Source organism: Helianthus annuus, chromosome 17, assembly GCF_002127325.2.
Source record: "Helianthus annuus cultivar XRQ/B chromosome 17, HanXRQr2.0-SUNRISE, whole genome shotgun sequence".
Taxonomy (NCBI): Eukaryota; Viridiplantae; Streptophyta; class Magnoliopsida; order Asterales; family Asteraceae; genus Helianthus; species Helianthus annuus.
In genome coordinates this window covers 13009617-13032611 of record NC_035449.2, presented here as the reverse complement: position 1 = coordinate 13032611, position 22995 = coordinate 13009617, and the positions used below count along the sequence as shown (strand labels likewise).

General features: G+C 38.8%; 2 protein-coding genes across 3 annotated transcripts; one reads left to right on the top strand and one right to left on the bottom strand.

Annotated features, from left to right (window-relative positions):
* The first annotated feature begins 16911 nt into the window (after positions 1-16911).
* On the top strand, positions 16912-18401 carry LOC110921057 (guanine nucleotide-binding protein subunit gamma 2). The gene is made up of 4 exons (XM_022165322.2): positions 16912-17224; positions 17332-17384; positions 17465-17509; positions 18109-18401. Exons 1-4 carry the CDS (start codon positions 17054-17056, stop codon positions 18194-18196), a joined length of 357 nt encoding a protein of 118 aa, XP_022021014.1. The 5' UTR covers positions 16912-17053; the 3' UTR covers positions 18197-18401.
* Positions 18402-18845: 444 nt separating this feature from the next.
* Positions 18846-22550, bottom strand: LOC110921058. 2 transcript variants are annotated; one of them, XM_022165324.2, is made up of 4 exons: positions 22453-22550; positions 21107-21219; positions 20364-20578; positions 18846-19229 (listed from the first exon to the last, which is right to left on the bottom strand). In XM_022165324.2, exons 2-4 carry the CDS (start codon positions 21194-21196, stop codon positions 18950-18952), a joined length of 585 nt encoding a protein of 194 aa, XP_022021016.1. In that variant the 5' UTR covers positions 21197-21219; positions 22453-22550; the 3' UTR covers positions 18846-18949. The 2 variants fall into 2 exon arrangements, with proteins under 2 accessions (XP_022021016.1, XP_022021015.1); XM_022165323.2 differs by lacking the exon at positions 22453-22550 and adding an exon at positions 22269-22420.
* Positions 22551-22995: the final 445 nt, after the last annotated feature.

Sequence of the window (22995 nt, the reverse complement as noted above, 5' to 3'; positions counted from 1 at the left end):
CCCGGGCTACTGAACGCATAAAAGAACATGTAAAACGTTCACAAGATCATTATGAATTTTCCCAAGTTATAAAAGAGTTTGTGCCTTGTGCATTCAAATCAATTTTAATAAACATTTTCAAATGTGTCAGTTGAATGTATTTACCAGTGTAAACTGACGTATTTTCCCCAAAAAGATTAAGTGCAGGTACCTAAACGAAATTGGCTGGTATTAGCTCCCTAGCATCGGGATAAGCCTCGCAAGCTTGATTGCAGTATCTAATGGAACAATACTTTATATTTATTTACGATCCACTGTGGATATATTCAACCCCTGTAATACATTTTGATATTACGATCAGAGGTTGAAATTTATATATTTATCTTATGCTTCCGCTGTGCATTATATAATTGTGTGGTTTGACTATATTGTTGCCAACATCGTCACGGTAATCCCCCACCGGGCCCACGGTGAGACACGTGGAAATCGGGGTGTGACAGGTTGGTATCAGAGCCAACATTGAGTGAATTAAACACTACCCTATTGTGTTTAATCTCAGTGACACAATTGCACATACTTGAGTCTAGACAAGAACTTAGGACAAATTCGGATTAATACTCCTATTTGTCTTTACTTTTCGATTTGATTTTTGATAAGTTTTGGAGCAGGAAAATGCCACCTGTTATATTCCGAGGAAGAGGAAGGGGACGAAGAGGCCGAGGAGAAATCGTGACACATCACGATCAAGAAGCTGGACCATCTGGTACAAGACATCCTTCGATGACACGGAGCGAAGAGCCACAACGACGAAGAGATCTTTACGAACCTGCGAGGCATTCCACTTCGCACAGCTCGACGCCATCCTACCGGCACTCCTTTGGGCCAGATTCAGAAAATAATCCCAACAACCCACAACCTTCCTTCATACCTCTGCAACGTTCGGTTTCGCACCGGAATTATGACGACCCTAGTCCATACTACGTAGCTCAGTTTAATCCGGCTGACTACATACAGGAACCTTCAGGTTTTGTTCCACTAGGGCCACAAGACCATTTTTCTGAAGATCCCATGGAGGAAGATGAGGATCCAACTGAACCAGCTCGTGGTACGCCCACGCATCCGATCGAAGTATCTGATGGACCTTCATATCATGGTCCGCAGTATCAAGGCCCAGATAGCTTTATGGCCTTGTTTGACCGACATGAGTGGTACAACACACCATCTCATCAGACACAACAACCGAGACATCCACAGGATCCCTCTGAGGATTCACGCTTTGAGGCAGTTACGCCACCACCTCCGCCACCGGCACAACCAGTTATACCTGATCCGCCGAGGCGTAGGAGGACCAATGCTCGTATGTCTACACGAGGAGGAGGGGGTAACCACTTCAGCACTCCTCGACATTCAAGTAGTAGCCACTATCCGCCACTACATGAAGAAGGACCTTCAAGTCCTATACAAGAAGCGAACTCCGCACCTACTGCACGAAATTCGCCACCATTTGGGTATGACCAACCCATACCAGCTTACACAGGTCCAACGGCTTACAACCCGTTTGAACCGTCACAAGCACAATACAACTACGGCTATGAGCGCGACCCATATGTGGTGTCGGCTAGATATAATGCGCGCTACCCTGACGGAGCACATGGAAACATGGGACCACCGGACTACTCAGCTCATGGGTATCCAATACCTCCCAGACCTCCAGTTCCGCATCAAGCGCCGCAACCACGTTTTTCTCCTCCTGAACAGGAAGAAATACTCCATCGACTAGATCGTGTGGAGAGAGAGTTCGAGGAAGAAAAGAAAAGCCACCGAGGATTTCTCAAGGGCTTGGCGAATCTACTAAAGGGCAAAAAGAAGAAACGTGACCACTAGCCCTTAATAGTTGTACTACTGTAATTTCTACTTTGAAATAAGTCCCTATGTGGACAACTTATCGTATTTCAGTCCCTACGTGGACTTATCTTTAGTCCTTGCATGGACACCTATCTTGTATTAGTCCCTGCGTGGACTTGTCACTTATTTTAAACCTCTCTGGAGGTAGGTATTATTTGAAAGACCCGTTTAGGGCAATATGTAATTGTATTTGAGATTTCGGAATGTATGTTATGAGTTTTGTTTTAATATATATAAAAATAAATCAAAACCATTCCTTTTATATTGATCTGCCTAATAAAGAATCTTAAGGGGGTGAAACCTAGCTTTGGGTCTTTTAAGATCAGTCAAGATGGTACGACCTAGCTGAAAAGATTCTGATTCCCTGTTAACCTCTGTACGGATGTTAACATTCATGGCAGATGTGATTCGTTATAATCACGCACGTCATTCTTATACAATGATCCTTTGAGGATTTCAAAACCCAACTAAATGATATATAGATCGTGGGTTAAATCACCAATGAAGGTGATCAATATTATAAAGACATCCATTTAGCGATGCAATGCCTACGGGCCAGTATTATAAAGACATCCATTTAGCGATGCAATGCCTACGGGCCAGTACTATAAAGACATCCATTTAGTGATGCAATGCCTACGGGCCAGTACTATAAAGACATCCATTTAGTGATGCAGTGCCTACGGGCCAGTACTATAAAAACATCCATTTAGTGATGCAGTGCCTACGGGCCAGTATTATTAAAACATCCATTAGTGATGCAGTGCCTACGGGCCAGAATTATTAAAACATCCATTAGTGATGTAGTGCCTACGGGCCAATATTATCAAAACATCCATTAGTGATGTAGTGCCTACGGGCCAACCATATTAAGACATCCATTAGAGGTGTAGTGCCTATGGGCCATAATAATTGTCTTATAACGACAAAGAACAGTGGTGGTCTATGACTCCCTGTCGAAAAGAGATAAAGAACTACGGTTCAATTCTCTATGCCTTTGATTCTCTGAAATCTCGGCTAATATTATAAAACATCATCGCAATTAGGCTTTATGCCGCCAATACTATTTATATAGTTAAAATAGGATATATTCAAATCCTAATATTTAATGAAATAAAAAGTTAACCGAATATGGTCTCTGTACCATGGTTGACAAATTGTCATAAAAGACAATCATATAATAATCTCCTAAATTAAAATTTTGTTATCTCCTGTAACAGATTCAAGTTACAAATGGCGGATCCCAATGGAGAGAACAGCCACACAAATGAAGATGACTATGACAATGCGTCAGTACATTTGACAGGCGCACAACTGAAGGCTCTGATCAACAATGCTGTCCAGGCAGCGATTGATCGTCAAAATACTGAGTCTCAAGGCAGATCTGTGTCAAAACCACCCTCTAAACCAAAGACACACTCCAAACCACCCTCTGAACCCAAGAAAGATGACGACAAGCATTCGTCTACTGAGCACAGCGTTCACCGCGATAGAGAATATACTGATGCGTCCAGTGCTAAGGGTTGCACCTACAAATACTTTGTATCATGCAAGCCCCGTGAATTTACAGGGGAGAAAGGTGCGGTTGATTGTATCACCTGGCTGGACGAGATGGACACGATTGTGGACATCAGCGGGTGCGCTGAGAGGGACGTGGTTAAGTTTGTGTCCCAGTCATTCAAGGGCGAGGCCCTGGCGTGGTGGAGAGCTCTGGTGCAGGCTTCAGGTAAGTCTGCCTTGTACAAAATGTCATGGGGGGAGTTTATTACCCTCATAAAAGAAAACTACTGCCCTCAGCACGAGGTTGAGAAGATTGAGGCTGATTTTGTCTCACTAGTGATGACAAACCTGGATTGTCAAGCTTATTTGACAAGCTTTAACACTATGTCACGACTGGTGCCATATCTTGTGACACCAGAACCACGAAGGATTGCCCGATTCATTGGGGGCTTAGAGCCGGCGATCAAGGCCAGCGTAAAGGCCTCTAGGCCAACGACCTTCAGGTCAGTTACTGACCTCTCCTTGTCTCTTACACTTGATGCTGTCCGTCTGAGGGCACAAAGGAGCAAGGAGGCTGAAAAGCGAAAGCGTGAGGATGATACCTCACGAAAGTCTGGGAAAAAGCACCGTGGAAACGGTGAGGGCAAGAGAGGGTCGGAGGCAAAGAAGGAGGGGCAATCTGATGGAAGACCTTACTGCAAGGTCTGCAAGAAACCTCACTCCGGGAAGTGTAGGTTTGCGTCTGGCTCACAGTCGCAACAAAAGACTCCATCCTGTGGGCTATGCAAGTCCAAGGATCATAAAACAGTGGAGTGCAAAAAGATAAAGGACGCAACCTGCTTTAATTGTAATGAAAAGGGGCACATAAAGAGTAATTGCCCGAAGTATGCCAAGAAGGCGGAAGAAGCGAAGAAATCAAATGCGAGGGTTTTTCGCTTGGATGCAAAGGAAGCAGTCAAGGACGACAATGTGCTTACAGGTACTTTTCTCGTAAATAATATATTTGCAAGAGTACTGTTCGATTCTGGCGCTGATAAGTCCTTTGTGGACCAGAAATTTTGCCAACTACTAAATATGCCTATCAAAACCCTCGACGTAAAATACGAAGTAGAGTTAGCAGACGGCACGATAGAAACCGTCTCTACCGTTCTAGAAGGATGTGAAATATCCATTAGGAACCATTCTTTTCCTTTATCTCTACTTCCTTTCAAACTTGCGGGTTTTGACATCGTGCTAGGCATGGACTGGTTATCCCATAACCAGGCCCAAATCATTTGTGGCAAGAGGCAAATAGTCTTAAAGACTCCGAGTGGTGAATCTCTTACCATTCGAGGGGATACGCATTACGGATTGCCCGAAGACGTATCTATGCTGAAAGCTTCAAGGTGTTTGAACAGAGGCTGTGTAATTTACATGGCTCAGGTGATAATAGAAGAACCAAAGCCAAAGATCGAGGATCTTCCTGTCATTTCTGAATACCCCGAGGTTTTTCCTGAAGAACTACCTTGTTTGCCACCAGATAGACAAGTGGAGTTCAGAATTGACATCATTCCTGGAGCAGCTCCGATAGCAAGAGCACCTTACAGATTAGCGCCAACGGAAATGAAAGAACTGAGGACCCAGTTGGATGAACTGCTGGCAAAAGGTTTTATAAGACCTAGTTCATCTCCCTGGGGAGCTCCTGTCCTATTTGTAAAGAAGAAGGACGGATCGATGCGGTTGTGCATCGACTATCGAGAACTAAATAAAGTTACCATAAAGAATAGATATCCTTTACCAAGGATCGATGATCTGTTCGACCAGCTGCAAGGAGCAAGCTACTTCTCCAAGATCGACTTAAGGTCGGGTTATCATCAACTAAGGGTCAGAGATGAAGATATACACAAGACTGCATTTAGGACTCGCTATGGTCATTACGAGTTCCTAGTGATGCCTTTTGGGCTCACAAATGCACCGGCTGCGTTCATGGATCTCATGAATCGCGTTTGCAAGCCGTACTTGGACAAATTCGTCATAGTCTTCATCGACGATATCCTTATATATTCCAAGAATCAAGATGACCACGAGAAGCATCTCCGTTGCATTCTCGAATTACTACAACGTGAGAAACTCTACGCCAAATTCTCGAAATGTGAGTTCTGGCTAAGAGAAGTTCAGTTTTTAGGACACGTTGTGAGTGAGCGTGGTATCCAAGTGGATCCCGCTAAGGTAGAGGCAGTCATGAACTGGCAAGAGCCAAAGACGCCTACCGAGATTCGTAGTTTCCTGGGATTAGCGGGATACTACCGGAGATTTATTGAGAATTTTTCAAGGATTGCTGCGCCCTTGACTTCCTTGACCAAGAAGAAAGAAAAATACATTTGGGGCCCGAAGCAGCAAGAGTCCTTCGAAATACTGAAGCAGAAGCTAAGCAACGCACCTGTGTTGACATTACCGGAGGGTACAGATGAATTCGTAGTTTACTGCGATGCATCACACACGGGCATGGGGTGTGTGCTTATGCAGAAGGGCAAGGTGATTGCCTATGCTTCAAGGCAATTAAAGGTGCATGAAAAGAATTACACCACCCATGACTTGGAGTTGGGTGCCGTTGTATTTGCTCTTAAGTTGTGGAGGCACTACCTTTATGGTATTAAATTTGTGATTTATTCTGATCACAAAAGCCTCCAGCACCTGTTCAACCAGAAAGAGTTGAACATGAGGCAACGCCGTTGGATGGAAACCCTGAATGATTATGACTGCGAAATCAGGTACCATCCCGGCAAGGCGAATGTAGTCGCCGATGCATTGAGCAGAAAAGAAAGGGTAAAACCCATTCGAATCAATGCCAAGAGCATTGAAGTTAAAAATAATTTGATTGAAAGGATTTTGGCTGCACAGCGAGAGGCTGTGTTGGAAGCTAATTATCCTAATGAAAAGCTGGGAGTAACTGAGGAGCAGTTGACTCTTAGCAAGGATGGAATCCTAAGACTGAATGGACGTATATGGGTTCCAGTTTACGGAGGACTACGTGATGTTGTTCTCCAGGAAGCCCATAGTTCCAAATACTCAGTCCATCCTGGTGCTGATAAAATGTACCAAGACTTAAAGGCAAATTATTGGTGGATAGGCTTGAAAAAGTCTGTAGCCGCCCATGTAGCAAAGTGCCTGACTTGTGCTCAAGTCAAAGCCGAGCACCAAAAGCCGTCTGGCTTGCTACAACAGCCTGAACTTCCCGAGTGGAAGTGGGAATGCGTAACTATGGACTTCATAACCAAGTTACCCAAGACCAGGAAAGGAAACGATACAATATGGGTCATAGTCGATAGGCTGACTAAATCAGCTCATTTTCTACCCATCAAGGAGACGTATAGCTCCGATATGCTAGCCCAACTATATGTTGATAAGATTGTAGCCTTACACGGCATACCTGTGTCTATTATCTCCGACAGGGATACTAGATACACGTCACACTTCTGGAAGAGTTTCCAGCAATCTTTGGGCACGCGTTTGAACTTTAGTACGGCTTACCATCCACAGACGGACGGTCAAAGTGAGCGTACTATCCAAACGCTAGAAGACATGCTTCGTGCATGTGCGATCGATTTAGGTGGTAACTGGGATAAAAACCTACCCCTGATCGAATTCTCCTACAATAATAGCTACCACACCAGCATAAAGGCTGCGCCTTTTGAGGCATTATATGGTAGGAAATGTAGATCGCCCGTTTGTTGGGCGGAAGTAGGAGAGGTCCAATTATCGGGACCAGAGATTGTTTTCCAGACAACGGACAAGATTGTCCAGATCCGGGAACGTCTCAAGGCTGCCCGCGATAGGCAGAAGAGCTACGCTGATCCAAAGCGTAAGGATTTTCACTTTGAAGTAGGTGAAAAAGTATTACTTAAGGTGTCACCCTGGAAGGGGGTGATGCGTTTCGGCAAGAAGGGCAAGCTGAGTCCCAGATACATAGGGCCTTTTGAGGTCATTGAACGAGTCGGATCAGTTGCCTATAAACTGAACTTGCCTGAAGAGCTCAATGGAATTCACAATGTGTTCCACATCTGCAATCTCAAAAAGTGCTTCGCCGACGAGTCGTTGGTAATTCCACACACAGATGTGCATATAGATGAGAGCTTAAAGTTCATAGAAAAACCCTTGTCGATTGAAGATCGACAGGTGAAGAAGCTTCACAGAAAGCACGTACCGATTGTAAAAGTCAAATGGGATGCTCGTAGAGGTCCTGAATATACGTGGGAAGTCGAAGCTACAATGAAAGAAAAATACCCTTATTTATTTGAGTAAATCTCGGGTCGAGATTTATTTTAAGGGGGTGAGGATGTAACACCTCGAAATTTTGTGTCCAATGATGTGTTAACACGTGTCATTTGTTTACACGTGGCATCTATAATAAATAAAGGACTAATTTTGACAAACCTTGAAAGTATATAAATTCGAGGGTTATAAATGTCAACAAGGGTAAATATACTGTATAGTATCCCTAAATAATGCTTAAGCCTTCAAACGAATAAATTATAGATCGTACAAAAACAAAACGCGGGAGAAAATGAGAGATTACAAACTACAGGGGTTAACTGTGTCAACATGTTTAATAATACCTCTGAGTGACCCTTTAACGTTCCAAAGACTTTGTAACGGTATTATACCCTCACTAAAATAATATATATAAATTTCGCGAAGTTTCGATATGAAACGAGAAAGATACGATCGAATTCGTAGAAGAAGGGTTAAAAGCGTCAACAATGAAAGTTAAGGCTTTCAGAATAATTAAATAAATAAACCGGGGACTTAATAGCGCGGGTAAATAACACGAGGCCCCTATCGGTAAATAACCGAGGGCCAAACCGCAAAGTTACCCCTTCAAAACCGAAAGGTCAGGTAAATCATTACGAAAGATTTCGTTATTAATGGCCCGATTCTGTAATCATTATAAAAGATTTGAAAAATCCAGAAAATATAACCTCACGCGACCCGCGTAAGGTTTCAACATAAGTTGAGGCGGGCCGCGAGCCTCCTCAATAACGCGTCTGAACTTCTAATCCCAAGCGACCCGCGTAAAAATTGCATGGAATGTCCATGCGGGCCGCGTAAAGTGCCCAGATGCAGAATGGTTGTAACTACTTGGCTTTTGGAGCTTGTGAACGATCATGCACATAATTATGGGGCATGGGCACCCTATGCTCAACCCATACACTTAGGGGACATCTACCCATCAGCTCTGGACTGATTGTAGTGCTTGTAATGATCATAAGTTGCTTCCTTTGGCTATAAATAGCCACACCTTGTGCATAACAAATCACACAACACAAAACACTTACAACTGATCATTTCAAGAGCTCCCTAGCATTCTCTTCTGTTCTCTAATCAAGAGTTAACTTCTGTAAGTCGTTCATAACCATTTTGGTTTCACATTTCCATAGTTATAGCCTATAAACGCAACCGTCGTAACTAACGGTTGTCATTGCAATATCTTGCAAATGATTCAGTCTTATGACGAATCAAAAACGGTTATGAGTTGGTATTTATGTGGGTATTAAACCTCTAAAATGGTTCCCCCTGATCACCACTCTAACTATGTCAATTATCGAGTCAAACGTGCGGTTAAAAAGTCAACAGAAAGCTATTTTAGCGATTTAAGCATAATCTGTAATATATATGTTATGGAACCTGTTTTGACAATCATAAATCATGGTAATAAGTATATAAACATGTTTGCGCTCGTTTGAATCGATCATTTACTATATAGAACCGGTTCGGAGCCGAATGTCGCAAAAGTTTGACTTTTGCTTTGACTTCAGTTCTGACCCGTTTTAGTGAGGTATAAATATACCTTAGGACTCTCTTAGGACCAGGTCACATGTTGGTATAAGCCTCTGTGGTCGGTTCATGAGTTACCCAAGTCTTTTACGCAATTCCGTCATTCGCCTAAAAGTTGACCGTAACGGCCTTTTAAAATTAAAACGAGTATTTCGGACACGTGAACGGACCAAAACCTTGCTTATTAAATTATAAGCATGTCCCTGAAGTTTCACGTCAATCCGAGGTCTAGAATGAGAGTTATGCTAAAAGGCGCACTTTTAAGAAAGTTTTATAATTAACGGCGCAATTAGCATAACGCCCATCTAACCCAAGTTTTCGCCACCAAAACTTTTACCCACTGTGGTAAAATAATATTTTGGGAATTTTAAAGATTTTTAATAAATTTTACCTTGCTCATAACCTGCGGTTATGGCTACGGTTCGGTAAATACCGAATATGCCCTTTTTGGCCAAAACGGGAGTTCTACAAGGTCTTTTGACCCGATTCCAATTGCCACTGGTTTTAAATAATAAATAAAGTATTTTTAGCTTTATAAGCTGTTCGGGAAACTCAGATTTCCTGTAGAACTCGAAAAGCCTTTTTAAAGTCTTTAAAATGACCGAAAAGCCCCTACGGGGCATAATATAAACTTAAACTCGTTACGGGCATTACGGAAGGTATCCTACTGATACCAAAATACCTTTAAGGCATATTGACTTAGGAAATAAGCGTACGACTCTTATGGTTAACCGTTTCGCCTATTTGCGCACACGGTACGGCCCACGGAACTAGTTTTCGTGCAATAGCCGATATGGGTCAAATTATACTATTTGAACCCCCAAAATCCAGAGTATGAACTATAAACCCATATAAAACGAGTCGCTGAACTTGTTAGGGCTAAATCATACTCCATTCTCGGTTTTCGCCTTTTCGTGCGAATTAACCATATCTAAATATCGGAATCAACCGGTTTAAGCTACGGCTAATACAAGGACCGTTAGGATTCTAAGAGGTTAATTAAAACCTTCGTTCCAGATTAGGAGCCCCAGTAAAAGCTATCGGTGACTTGATCTAAATTAAGGATTAATACTTGCAAAGGTAAATACTTTTGACTTATTTCCCCTATATGGGCTTGGGTTACGGTATATTAATACCGCTTGATTGAGCATTATATAATTCCATCGCTTAGGTGGTTAATTGATTAAATATGATTGGCTCATTTAAACAGTTTTGTTGCTTATAAGCCTTTGGGGGGTTTAATGACCGTTGTCCCGGATATCCTCGGCATCATTTTACGAAATGGCCACGACCATCGACATCCCGGTGTAGGCGTACACCCGGTATAAAGTGTCGACATTAAAACTAAAAGACGTAGCCGTTGGTTTCTGTACTACGGTTTTACGCAAACGTGGTGTGTCTATAAATCTTTAACCCGGCACGACCCGGGCTACTGAACGCATAAAAGAACATGTAAAACGTTCACAAGATCATTATGAATTTTCCCAAGTTATAAAAGAGTTTGTGCCTTGTGCATTCAAATCAATTTTAATAAACATTTTCAAATGTGTCAGTTGAATGTATTTACCAGTGTAAACTGACGTATTTTCCCCAAAAAAGATTAAGTGCAGGTACCTAAACGAAATTGGCTGGTATTAGCTCCCTAGCATCGGGATAAGCCTCGCAAGCTTGATTGCAGTATCTAATGGAACAATACTTTATATTTATTTACGATCCACTGTGGATATATTCAACCCCTGTAATACATTTTGATATTACGATCAGAGGTTGAAATTTATATATTTATCTTATGCTTCCGCTGTGCATTATATAATTGTGTGGTTTGACTATATTGTTGCCAACATCGTCACGGTAATCCCCCACCGGGCCCACCGGTGAGACACGTGGAAATCGGGGTGTGACAGTTATGGGTCGAGTAGGGGGCATCCATACTTCTGAGAAACCCATTACTCCTTGTTTGGCCGTTTAAATCAGCCAACAGCCAACAATCTGTCGCTGGGCGTCGCTTACGGACCGTATGGCTTCGGCCTTGCGGTCCGTAAGCCATAGGCGGATCATCAGCAATTATTCCCCTCCTTACGGTCCGTAAGGCATACCCTTTACGGTCCGTAAGGGGTTAAAAATGGATCTTTTTAAATCTTTTAGTAATGATTAGAAAATCTTGGTAATTAATTACCTGACCTTTCGGGTTTGAAGGGGTAACTTTGCGATATGGCCCTTGATTAATTACAGTTAAGGACCTCGCGTTATTTACCCGCATTGTTAAGCCCTCGGTTAAATTTATTTATTATCCGGAAGGCCTTAAATTATATTATTGACGCTTTTAACCCTTCTCCTACGAATTTGATCATAACTTTCTCGTTTTAAAACGGAACTTCGCGAAATTTATATATCGTATTCTAGTGAGTGTATTTTACTGTTACAAGGCCTCGGGAACGTTAAAGGGTCACTCAGAGGTATAATTAAACATGTTGACGCAATTAACCCCTATAGCTTGTAATCTCTCACTTTCTTACGCGTTTCGCTTCCGTACGATTCACGATTTATTCGTTTGAAGGTACGAGCATCATTTAGGGTCACTATACAGTATATTTACCCTTGGTTGACATTTATAACCCTCGAATTTACATACTTTCAAGGTTTGTCAAAATTAGTCCTTTATTTAATATCAATGCCACGTGTAATCAAATGACACGTGTTAATACATCATTTGGACACAAAAATTCGAGGTGTTACAGCTCGATTTGAAATTCGAGCTCGATCCGAGCCAGCTCGAATCGAGTTCGAGCCGAGCTCGAGCTGGGTCTAGCTCGGCTCGACTATATCAAAATGTTATAAAATGAGTGGTTATGGACTCAGGACGTTAAAATTTTTGATTTTGGACTAAGTGGTTAAAACCACTAAAATACAGGGACTCAAAAAGTAATTTCTCTTGTTTTTATGAGTAATTAATTACTTAAAGATAGTAATAAACTAGGTTATAACCACGTGTATTACACGGGGTTGAATAAATAAATTTTAAATACTAAATAATAAAACAATATATCTTTAAAAACCTCATTTATTATACGGGTTGAATAAATATAATTTTATATATTAAATAATAAAAATTTATATCTATAAGAACCATATTGTACGGGTTGAATAAATGTAATTGTATATACCAAATAAAAAAATTATATCTTTAAAACCACGTGTATTGCATGGGTTGAATAAATGTACAATTGTTTACCAAATAATAAAATAATACATCTTTAAAAAACCTCATTTATAACACGTGTTGAATAAATGTACTTTTATATACCAAATAATAAAAAATACATCTTTAAAAATATGCGCATTACACGGTTTGAATGAATGTAATTTTCTGTACTAAATAATAAAAAATATATATCCTTAAAAAACCCCGTGTGTTGTACGAATTAAATAAATCTAATTTTATATATCTAATAATAAAAAGTTATATCTATAATAAATCTAATTTTATATCTGTACTAAATAAGTTTCGTAAAATCTATTTGATACCAAACTAAACAAAACATTCAAATATAATTAATTCAAATAAATAATATTATAAATGAGAAGGAGATTAAACTAAATAATTGTAGATTTATATATAGGCCTATTATGGTATCTTTAACTTCCGTTTTGACGAATTATACTTATATGCTCTGGAGTATTACAGTCATATGCCTATTTTTAACATATTTATCCTTTTTGCTTATTGATAAGAAACATGTGAACATCACCTTTCAAATATTCTTAGTTTCATGTTTACTTCCTCTGTTTCCTCGTATCCCTTTCCATTATATTTTGTAAACAGAATATCATCATATGCTAATTTTACAAATTTATGAAACCGAATATAATCATGTCCTAGGTAGTCTTAGTATTATTGGATTTTCCATTTGATTCATGGTTTCTGTTAGTTACTTCGAATTTCCTTGTTTATTTTCTGTCTGAGGTATGCGTGTATCCCAAAAACGTGAAAGGCTGAAACCGGTAACCACTTCATTTAGCTGCAGTGTGATGACAGTTTAAACCCATTTAGCTTTTTTTTGTTTATGATCTACCCAATTGTGATATGAGTTCAGCTAATATGTTCAGTTTAATTCATTTCATTACGTACAGGTCGATACATAAAAGGTTTCGTTGAAGGGCATATAGTGATGGGTACGGGTCGATACATCTTAGTTTTATATCTATTTATGAGCATTACACGGTGGAGGTGAGTAACGGTGTGAGTGGTAGTTGATGGTTTGCTTTGAAGGTTGTAGACAGAGAAAGCAGAGGGTGATGGTTTTAGGTTTAAAAAGAAATTACATTTTAGGCCCTGTACTTGTGAAATTTCAAAAAAAAAAAAAAGAAAAAAAAAACCTCATCAAACAATTGTTTCTAACCCAGTTAGGCATTTGGATGAAAATGACAAAAAGTTACAAACGTGGGGGGCTATTTGGTACAAAAAAGTCATTTTAGACGAAAATGGCAAACATGCCCAAACCTCATGGACGATTTTGGCAATTAACTCTAGTAATTATCCATAAGATATTAAACTAATAATATTTAGTAGGAGGATTATCTATAATATAAGATATTAAAATAAATAATATTTAGTAAGAGGGTTATCTATAATTAATTAGAAGAAATTAAACTAAAATTATAATTATCTATTAAGAGATGGTCTAATATGATGACAAGTGTCTCAAAAGTGATTTCTTTTATTATATAGTATAGATGAGATAAAAGAAATATTTAATATTTTACAATTATACCCTTTTCTTTTTCTTCTCAATTAAATTTTCTCTCTCAAACGAACCTCCTGCTCAAATTATATTCCTTACACACACTCTCTCTCTCCACATATGTAAATACCCCTCTCTTCCTTTTAAGGGTGGATGGAATGGTCACGCTAAGGAGTGGGAAGGGAGTAGATTCAGCTTTGGCTGCGATAGTAGGGCGGTACCGCATAGGCATACTGCCTCGACCTTTGGGTGCGCAAGATAAACATCAAAGTGGGATGGCCATCCCGATTTGAATGCACCACAAATAATAAAATGAGCACCACGAGAAGATGCAATGGGAAAGGATTCATGCGAGGGGCGGGATTTTGAATAGGTTGTAGGGTACTCGCTTTTGAAAATGCTAGTTTTAAATCTCAAATGTACTTGTCAATATCATGGGTGGTAGTCCTTGATGGTGTTAATGTGTGCTAGAATCAGTTCTGCTCATAGCCTCACACCGTTGATGGTGTTAATGTGTGCTAGAATCAGTATGGGTAAGGCAGTTCACGAGCCTAGCCGAGCCAAGCCAGGGCATGCTCGGGATTGACTTGATTATAAACCAAGCCGGCTTGGCTTGAATTTGAATCCAAACTGAAAGTCTATGCTTGAGCTCGGCTTGGCTCGCTTAGGCTTGAATTTAAAAAGAGAATTTAATACATAGTTTTCAAATTCAACCTTATACATTAAAAGTCACAATCCAGTTCAACTAAATACAAAATAAGTTTCAAATTTTAAAGGACAATATAAGTTCATTATCTTCCTAATCAACCTCTAAATATGCCACCAATATCCAGCTACACTAGTACACTCATATATTCCTACAAATAATAACTGATTTTCTTTAATATATTATGCGTGTATTAAAATTCAGTATATGAAAAGTAAACTAATCTGAGCTAAATCGAGCCGAGTTAATGAGCGAGCCAAATCGAGACAATCTGACTTATTACGAACCGAGCCGACCCGAGCCAAGCTAGACTCACTTTCTAACCAAGCTGAGCCGGCTCGGCTTAATTTTAACCAAGTCATATTAAACGAGATTTATCCGAGCTAAATTCGAGCGAGCTTCAATTCATGAGACAAGCCTATGTATGGGTGTCATTGACCGGTCTATGGTGGACGGGTGGTGTTGACCAAATGAAGGCCCGAAGGGGTGTTTTTGTTACCAACTATTATTATTATTATTATTATTATTATTATTATTATTATTATTATTATTATTATTATTATTATTATGAAAAAGTCACCTTGATGAAGGTAACAAATTGTAAAGTCAAGAAAGTTCAACACACTTTCTGCATGTGTGAACATGATAAAAGAATCTCGGAGTATATAATACTCTATTATCATATAAAAATATATTATCAAGTGATAATAACGACAAACAAAGCAAACTATTGTTGACATACCTTATTAACAGATAAAGAACCTTTGATTCATTTGTAACTATAAGAAATAAACATTTATGCAATGATTTCTAGATTAAGTGATCGAAAGCTTACATTTCTATATGCAAGTTCAACTCTCACTTGGTGTAGAGTGAGACATTGATAATAGGAGACCCAAGCAAACCTGGGTTCGATCCTTGAGCTAAACGGGTTTTACCGGTAATTTCATCGTGGTGCCTACATGCGGGTGGGTTATCTGGTTTTCCCCGGAATTGGTGATGGAGTCGGGTTACTCTCAGAGTACTCCGTTTGATCCAGTAGGTGCCCCGAGAGTGCTCGGATTGATTCTATTGACCGTTAAAAAAAAAGAAATAAACATTTAACTTTCCTTTTCCAACAGAACAAAATATATTCCATAAAAAGACCAATTTATAACTAATGGCATACAAATTCTGTGTATTTTATTCCATAAATGTAGTTTTGAAACAAATAAAGTGAATTTATTTCGTTTAATATTGGCGCATCTAAACCGTTTAAATGGTGGAATAACAACGGTGGGTAAAAGTGTGGGTAAAAGTGCGTTTACAATGATGCAATTACAATGTCACATCTAAATCAGTACAACAATGTGTAAAATGTTCTTGCAATTATACTAACACATATACTCTTGCTAAAGTACACGTATATCAAAGATACTTCATACGCTTCGCACAAAATAACCATATTATACATAAACTAACATGTATACATGAGCAGACCCCCACAACTTTATAAAATTTGTATGTTATATACACTATTAATACCAGTGTTGTAAAAATCGCGACTAAGCGGCGACTAGTCGGCGATTAATCGCTAGTCGGCCAGTAACTGAGTAATTTTTTCTTAATCAGTCAATTAATCGCTAGTCGGGCCTAGTCGGCCTAGTCGTGCCTAGTCGAACCTAGTCGGCCAGCCAAAAATCGGCGATTCCGGCCAAATTCCGGCAAAAAAACTTATATATTCCAGCCAAAACATCTAAATTCCGGCTAATTTCCAACCAAACCATGTGAATTCTAACAATTAATCTTGTATACTTAAAAAAATGAGTCGAGTAAAATTTAAAACCTAGCTACTTAAAATATTTACCGATAAAAATGTGTATATGTATACATAAAACTGAAAATTACATATAAAAAACCTGATCCGATTAACCCCGATTAATCGCGAGTAATCCCGAGTAGTCGTTAGTCTCCACCTCACCGGCCGACTAGCGACTAGCGAGTTCTCCAACCTTGATTAATACTTTCTTTCATAAATTAACCCCTATATATAACTTGTAAAGTAAAATCAAATAGTGGTTAACCTTGTTTTTAATCTCAATCATTAAAGACCATGTTTTTCAAGTACAAGTTTTTAAGTGTCCAGTTGTAAAGTTAACCCATAGAGTATAAAGTGATTAATCATTTTTTAATAAAAAACTATTTTTCTTTTTCATTTTCATTTTCCTTTTCCTTTCTTTGTATATCCATACACATCCACTTGTTGATATCAAAGACCAACCCCTTCACAAGTTGTTGACCAACCAATAGAAACTAGATGGGTTTATGTGCTTCATCCTAATCCTTTCTTTATTCCCTTCCCAACTTTACTTTTCTTTTCTTTTCAAACCCAACCCAACACAACCCAACTCATATTCATATTCATCTCATGGATTCACCCTCTCAACCTAATGGATCCTCATCACAAACACAACCCAATGTTGTCAACAATGGTCACACCCATCAAACACTTTCAGGTTTGAAATCCTCCAACTTCATAGGCAAGCACAGATTAGCCGCCATCATATCTCAACAGACTCAACAAATTCAGGTTATTCAGGTAACAAATAGTTGGTGAATCAGGATCAGGATAAGGATCAGGAAGCCTGGTTTTTTAGATCATCATTGAATAATAATAATAATATTAATTGTTGAGTTATGATTCAGGAGGAGCTGGATCAGCTGGAAACACTTGGTGAATCATCACTTGTGTGTCAACAGTATGTGAATTGAAATTTGTTTATTAATTTTAGTAATCATTGATTAATTGTTTTTTAGTTGAATTTGATTATGTGTGTAGGCTGGTATCCAGTGTTGAATCAAGTACAGATGCTCTGTTACCTGTGTAAGACTCTTTTGTCTTCTTTTTACATCCCCAATATCCACTTTTTTGTCACTTCTTTAAAATTATTATTATTATTTTATAGCATACGGTGTTCCGGTACATAATGTTCTTAACCTAAAAACGGTAAAAATTAAAGGGCTCATATGTAAATAACAAGGTGCAGATACGTAACAACACATCTGCGTTGCGTTGTTTACGTATCAGCACCTTGTTTCTCATTGTTTTTTAGGTTAAGAGTATCGTGTATTTGACCTTGCCGTAGTATAGAATATATTATTATACTCTATGTAGTTAATGCGGTAAAATATCGAAGATTGGTCAAGGACCGATATTTGAGATATGGGTTATCTCAGTGAGATATCGGTAATTTTAATATCATGCAAAATTTATATATATAGCAATTTAACACTAATAATTCACTAATTCAGTGATATATCGGTCAATATCGCCGATAATATCAGTACTGATATTCTGACCGATATTTTACTAGGGGACCGATATAACTGCATAGATTATAGTTGCAAGATGCTGCAAATGATTGATTTAGATTTTAGGTGAATTTGAGTTGAACATTGGTACTGATAAATTAAGATGAACAGGACAAGAGGGCCAGCGGATGGCGGATGGGATCGATGGTTTCAAAGAGCGAATCAATCTTCTTCGCGAAATCGCAAACGTTGGATATGATATGATATTCGTCGGTTTTTGATTTCCTTTGTAAATCGTTGTTCCAAAGTTTAAAGAGTTGAAACAATGGAAAACGGATCTTGTAAGCGCTTTATTTTGTTTTGTTTTGTTTTTTGTTAAGGCATATGTAAGAGTGGTTTGTTTTTCAAGCTTGTTAGTGTTACAAGCATCCAAAGTTATCCTACAAGTAGTTTGACCTTCTCCATAGTGCAGTTTGTGTGTACCAGTTAACAAAAAAAGTTATCTTAATTGTATTAGCAGTAAATAAGGTTTTTTAAAACTCAATTTAGAAAGTTTTATACACTAAAAACACGCTCACTCGACCCGTTTCCTTTTAAGAATATCTTGTTTGATCTGTTAAAAGATAAAGTAAATTCTAAAATCGACAGATAAATAAGTAACGCGCAGAAGAACTTGCAACCTACACACATGGGCGGATCTTAGAAGGCCTGTGCCAGCGCCACAACCCTGGCAAGTTTTTCAGCCGTAGTGCTAATTTTCCGCATTTCGATCGAAATTTTTTATATATACTATGTTCGGTCCGGGCATTTTTTAGTGCCCGTGTCTTTCGGCCCTGGGACGTTCAACGGGCAAGATCCGCCACTGCCTACACAGAACAAGAAACAACATCCCATGTAAAAACAACTCATTTAACAAGCATAATATGACTTAAAACTTTATCATAAACATGTTTTTCATGAATGTATATGACAAAACTATAAAAGTATTTACAGTGGTTAATGATCGCTAAACTTAAGCACTGTCTTTAACAACGCTGTCATCACGATATTTAGCATCATCGCCAGCACCTTTAACGTCATCAAAGTAATCTTCTCGTGCATTATCGGCCAACATGAGGGAAACCAGCCAGAAAAGAGCTGCATCAAGGGCTAAAAACGCACCACCACCAAGCAGCCCGGTTTTTGCAGTCGGGCAAGTTGTTTCAAGGTTGTAATGGACATTACTCAAAAGGTGTCTGTGCTCTGTAATCGTGGGCCACAAAAGCATCGCTGCCGCTAGTCCAGTCGAACCCCTGCAATTTTGGTACACATATCAAAATATCAGTAGAGGTTGGAAGATAAGCAGGTCGGGCCAGTTTAATAACGGGTCGACAGAGGTATCAGGTTGAAACGGGCCATCCATAGTTACACATGTTCATTATGTTCTATAAGTGAAGAAACGGGCATTTCAAGTTTTTTTCTCATTGGTTCGCTGTGTTCTATAATGATCAACATGTAGAATCATAGTTGTCAATAGCGGCTATAGCGCACTACGTAGCGATGTGCCCATATGGCGCTACTGGGCGTTTAGCGACAAATAGCACTTTTTTCTGTAATTTCTTTTTATTTTTAAATATAAATAGTGATGCCCATTATGGTTATTTGTTTCACGATTGAAAAAAGAAGCGTATTTAGATAAAATATACGTGTAAATATTTCTTAGAGTTAATTACTGTTTTCGTCCCTGTGGTTTGTCAAAAATCACTATTTCAGTCCATTAGTTTAAAAATTGTGATTTCAGTCCCTATGGTTTCACTTTCGTAACCATTTCAGTCCCTGTGGTTTCACTTTCGTAACCATTTCAATCCATTATTCTGTTAAGTACAGGGACTGAAATGGTTACGAAAGTGAAACCCCAGGGACTATAATCGCAATTTTTAAACTAATGGACTGAAATAGTGATTTTTGACAAACCACAGGGACGAAAACAGTAATTAACTCTATTTCTTAAATTTTCGAGTTAATTACTGTTTTCGTCCCTGTGGTTTGTCAAAAATAACTATTTCAGTCCATTAGTTTAAAAATTGCGATTATAGTCCCTGGGGTTTCACTTTCGTAACCATTTCAATCCATTATTCTGTTAAGTACAGGGACTGAAATGGTTACGAGGTGGACTGAAATGGTTACGAAAGTGAAACCCCAGGGACTGTAATCGCAATTTTTAAACTAATGGACTGAAGTAGTGATTTTTGACAAACCACAGGGACGAAAACAGTAATTAACTAATTTTCTACTACTTTATCGCTAAAATTGAAATAGCAGGCACTATTTCGTCATTATCGCTACGTAGCATATTGGTAGCTTGTCGCTGTTTACCGCTATTCTCTATTGACAGCTATGTGTAGAATTGAAACAGTATTCAAGATTAAGGTGATGTGTGTACTTACAAAGCAACCAAGAAGAATATGAAGAAACTTGTGCTTTGAAATAACGCAGGCCACGGAATAGACTTCCCTTTGTAAGGGTAAAACAACGAAAACGCACCAGCCAAGGTTGAGATAACAAGAAATCCAAATGACAAATACCCTAATATCACTGTGGGGTCCGCTGGATACTTGCAGATAACAACATCCTTCCCTGTGATCGGGGTTCCGGATGCAGGCTGGAAATACAAGAAAAGATCCATTGTCATAAAAAACAAATTGTTATGTGTTATGCTCAAGGTTTAAAAGAACGGAAACGAGTTTCGAGGCGTTTTCCCTTCGCCTCACGAGGCATAAGCCTCGAGGCGAACCGAGGCGTGAGCCTGAGGCGGAATTAAAAAATAAATATAAAATTATATATCTTATAAAAATAATAATACGAACTAAATTCATCATCAGGTAGGCGGTGCAACTTGTTGCCCGACTACCTGCCATTGCTTTGTAATTGCCCTTTTTCGTGTGGAATGAGCCAAAAAAAAAAAAAAAACATAAATATCAAAAACCCCTTAGGCGCAGCCTTTTTAGCGCCTCAGCCCCTCTGAGGCGCACAATCAATAATCGTTTTTTGGGCGTTTTGCCTCGAGGTAACCCTCGAGGCGCACACCTCAACCGTTTTTTAAAACCATGGTTATGCCAATAGCCGATTGATTTTTTTTATGAACATATGAAATTAGACGGCTGGAGGAGTAAGGTTGAAAATTTAATACTTTCTTGTTTTCAGCGATAACGCCGAGTATGAAGGAAACAACTCCGAGGGCTCCAACAACTACAGCCATTCGTTTGGTGGTAATCTCCATCGGAGGTTAAGTAATTTAATTCACTGCAAGTCAATCAAATAACGATGAAAAGAAGTTGTAAGTTGTAACTCATTTATATATATATAAGAACACATAGATGTAGCAAACCATGTGTCGGTAGTACCCAAATCAAGTCACTAAATGTGCTACTCAAACATAATGTAAAATTCGAAATCAAAAGGTACCTACTTTTTGAAAAAAAAAATTGAATGAAGAAGATCCATATCATCAACATGAAGTAATAATCATCAAACAAGATAAGATGAGTAAAGATAGTAAGATACAAATAATATACGCTAAAAAGAATGCAACCGTCACCAGAAAGCAAGATGTAAACGTATTTTCTCCCCGTCATCACCACTTCCACCATTACGGAGGCGCCAAAGGAAGGGTCCCCCCTTCTTCGTCAGTGGCGCAGGTTAGAAGGGGCCGGAGAGGGGGGGGGGGGGAGGGCGACCCTCCGAACTTTTCGCTCAGTAGTGTTGTGTATGTAACTTTCGTATAGAAATTTTTCGGGTATATACGTTTTCGACCTCCCGTCGGAAATCTCAAGCATCGCCACTGTTCTTCGTTACCCCACTACCCCCTTAATCTGAAAAAAATATATTTTTTGAGCCAATCACGTGGTGCCACATCACCCACATTTTTCAGTTAAACCACTAAACCCGTGTGAAGGTAAGTGTAGTTTAGTTAAACCGAAGGGGTAAACTTTGCACTTTTTAGTTAACCCACAGCGTATAGTATAGTCTAATGATCAAAGCAGTAGGCAGATATGGTACATATGCATATACCAGAAGTGAAAGATGCATTCACATGAACACACACAGAGGCAACAATATCAGTACATCACCAATTAAAACTCCAAAACCAAAACTCAAAAGATGCATTCGGATCTTAGAAACATAAAAAACCCTAATTATATATTCAAATTCACAACCGCAAAAAAGCTCAAACCATAGTTAAATTGACACAGCTATCTTCTATGAACTGATCAGGGTTTACAAAACCCAGAGATTTTTATGGCCAAAATATAAGATTTTTAATAAAAAAATCAGTAATTTAAGATGCCTACCTCTCAACAAGCGACGGAGAATTGGGTGGGATGAATGATCAAAGAAATCAGCAAATTGAGACGTTTTTTTATGTAAGTTAATTATAGTAGAAGCCATAAGCAAAAATACATATAAATCGTTAAATTTAAATTGCCGTATAAATCGGATTTCTAGTTGGGTTTTAGAATCACTCATGGATTATACCTTTTTACAGGGTGTGCATAAAACCGAACTAATCGAAACCGAATAACTGAATTAATCGAATTGAAAAAAAGGAACAGAAACAATAGCCGTTGGTTCGGTTTTTGTTTTCTAAATAACTGAATTTTTGGTTTCGGTGAATCATATATCTAAAACCGAAAATAACCAAACCGAGCCAATTAGCCAAACATATGTGTGTCCAATATGAGGGTCCAATATGCATGTGTTATCTATATAATTTTGCAAGTTTAATATTCATGAGTTTATAGTTTTCAAGTTTTATGTACATTGGATAATTAACCAAAATTAATCGAAACCGATCCATAACCCATGGTTAACCGAATAACAACGGTTAACTAACCATCAATTACGGCTACGGTTAATACTTATCAATTAATTGAACCCTTGGTTAATCAAACCTACGGTTAACCGACTATGCACACCCCTACCTTTTTAGATTTTGACTAACGGGTCACCAATAACTCTCTAATATTTTTTTGAGTTAAATGCCATTTTAGTCCCTATGGTTTGGGCCATTTTGTCAGT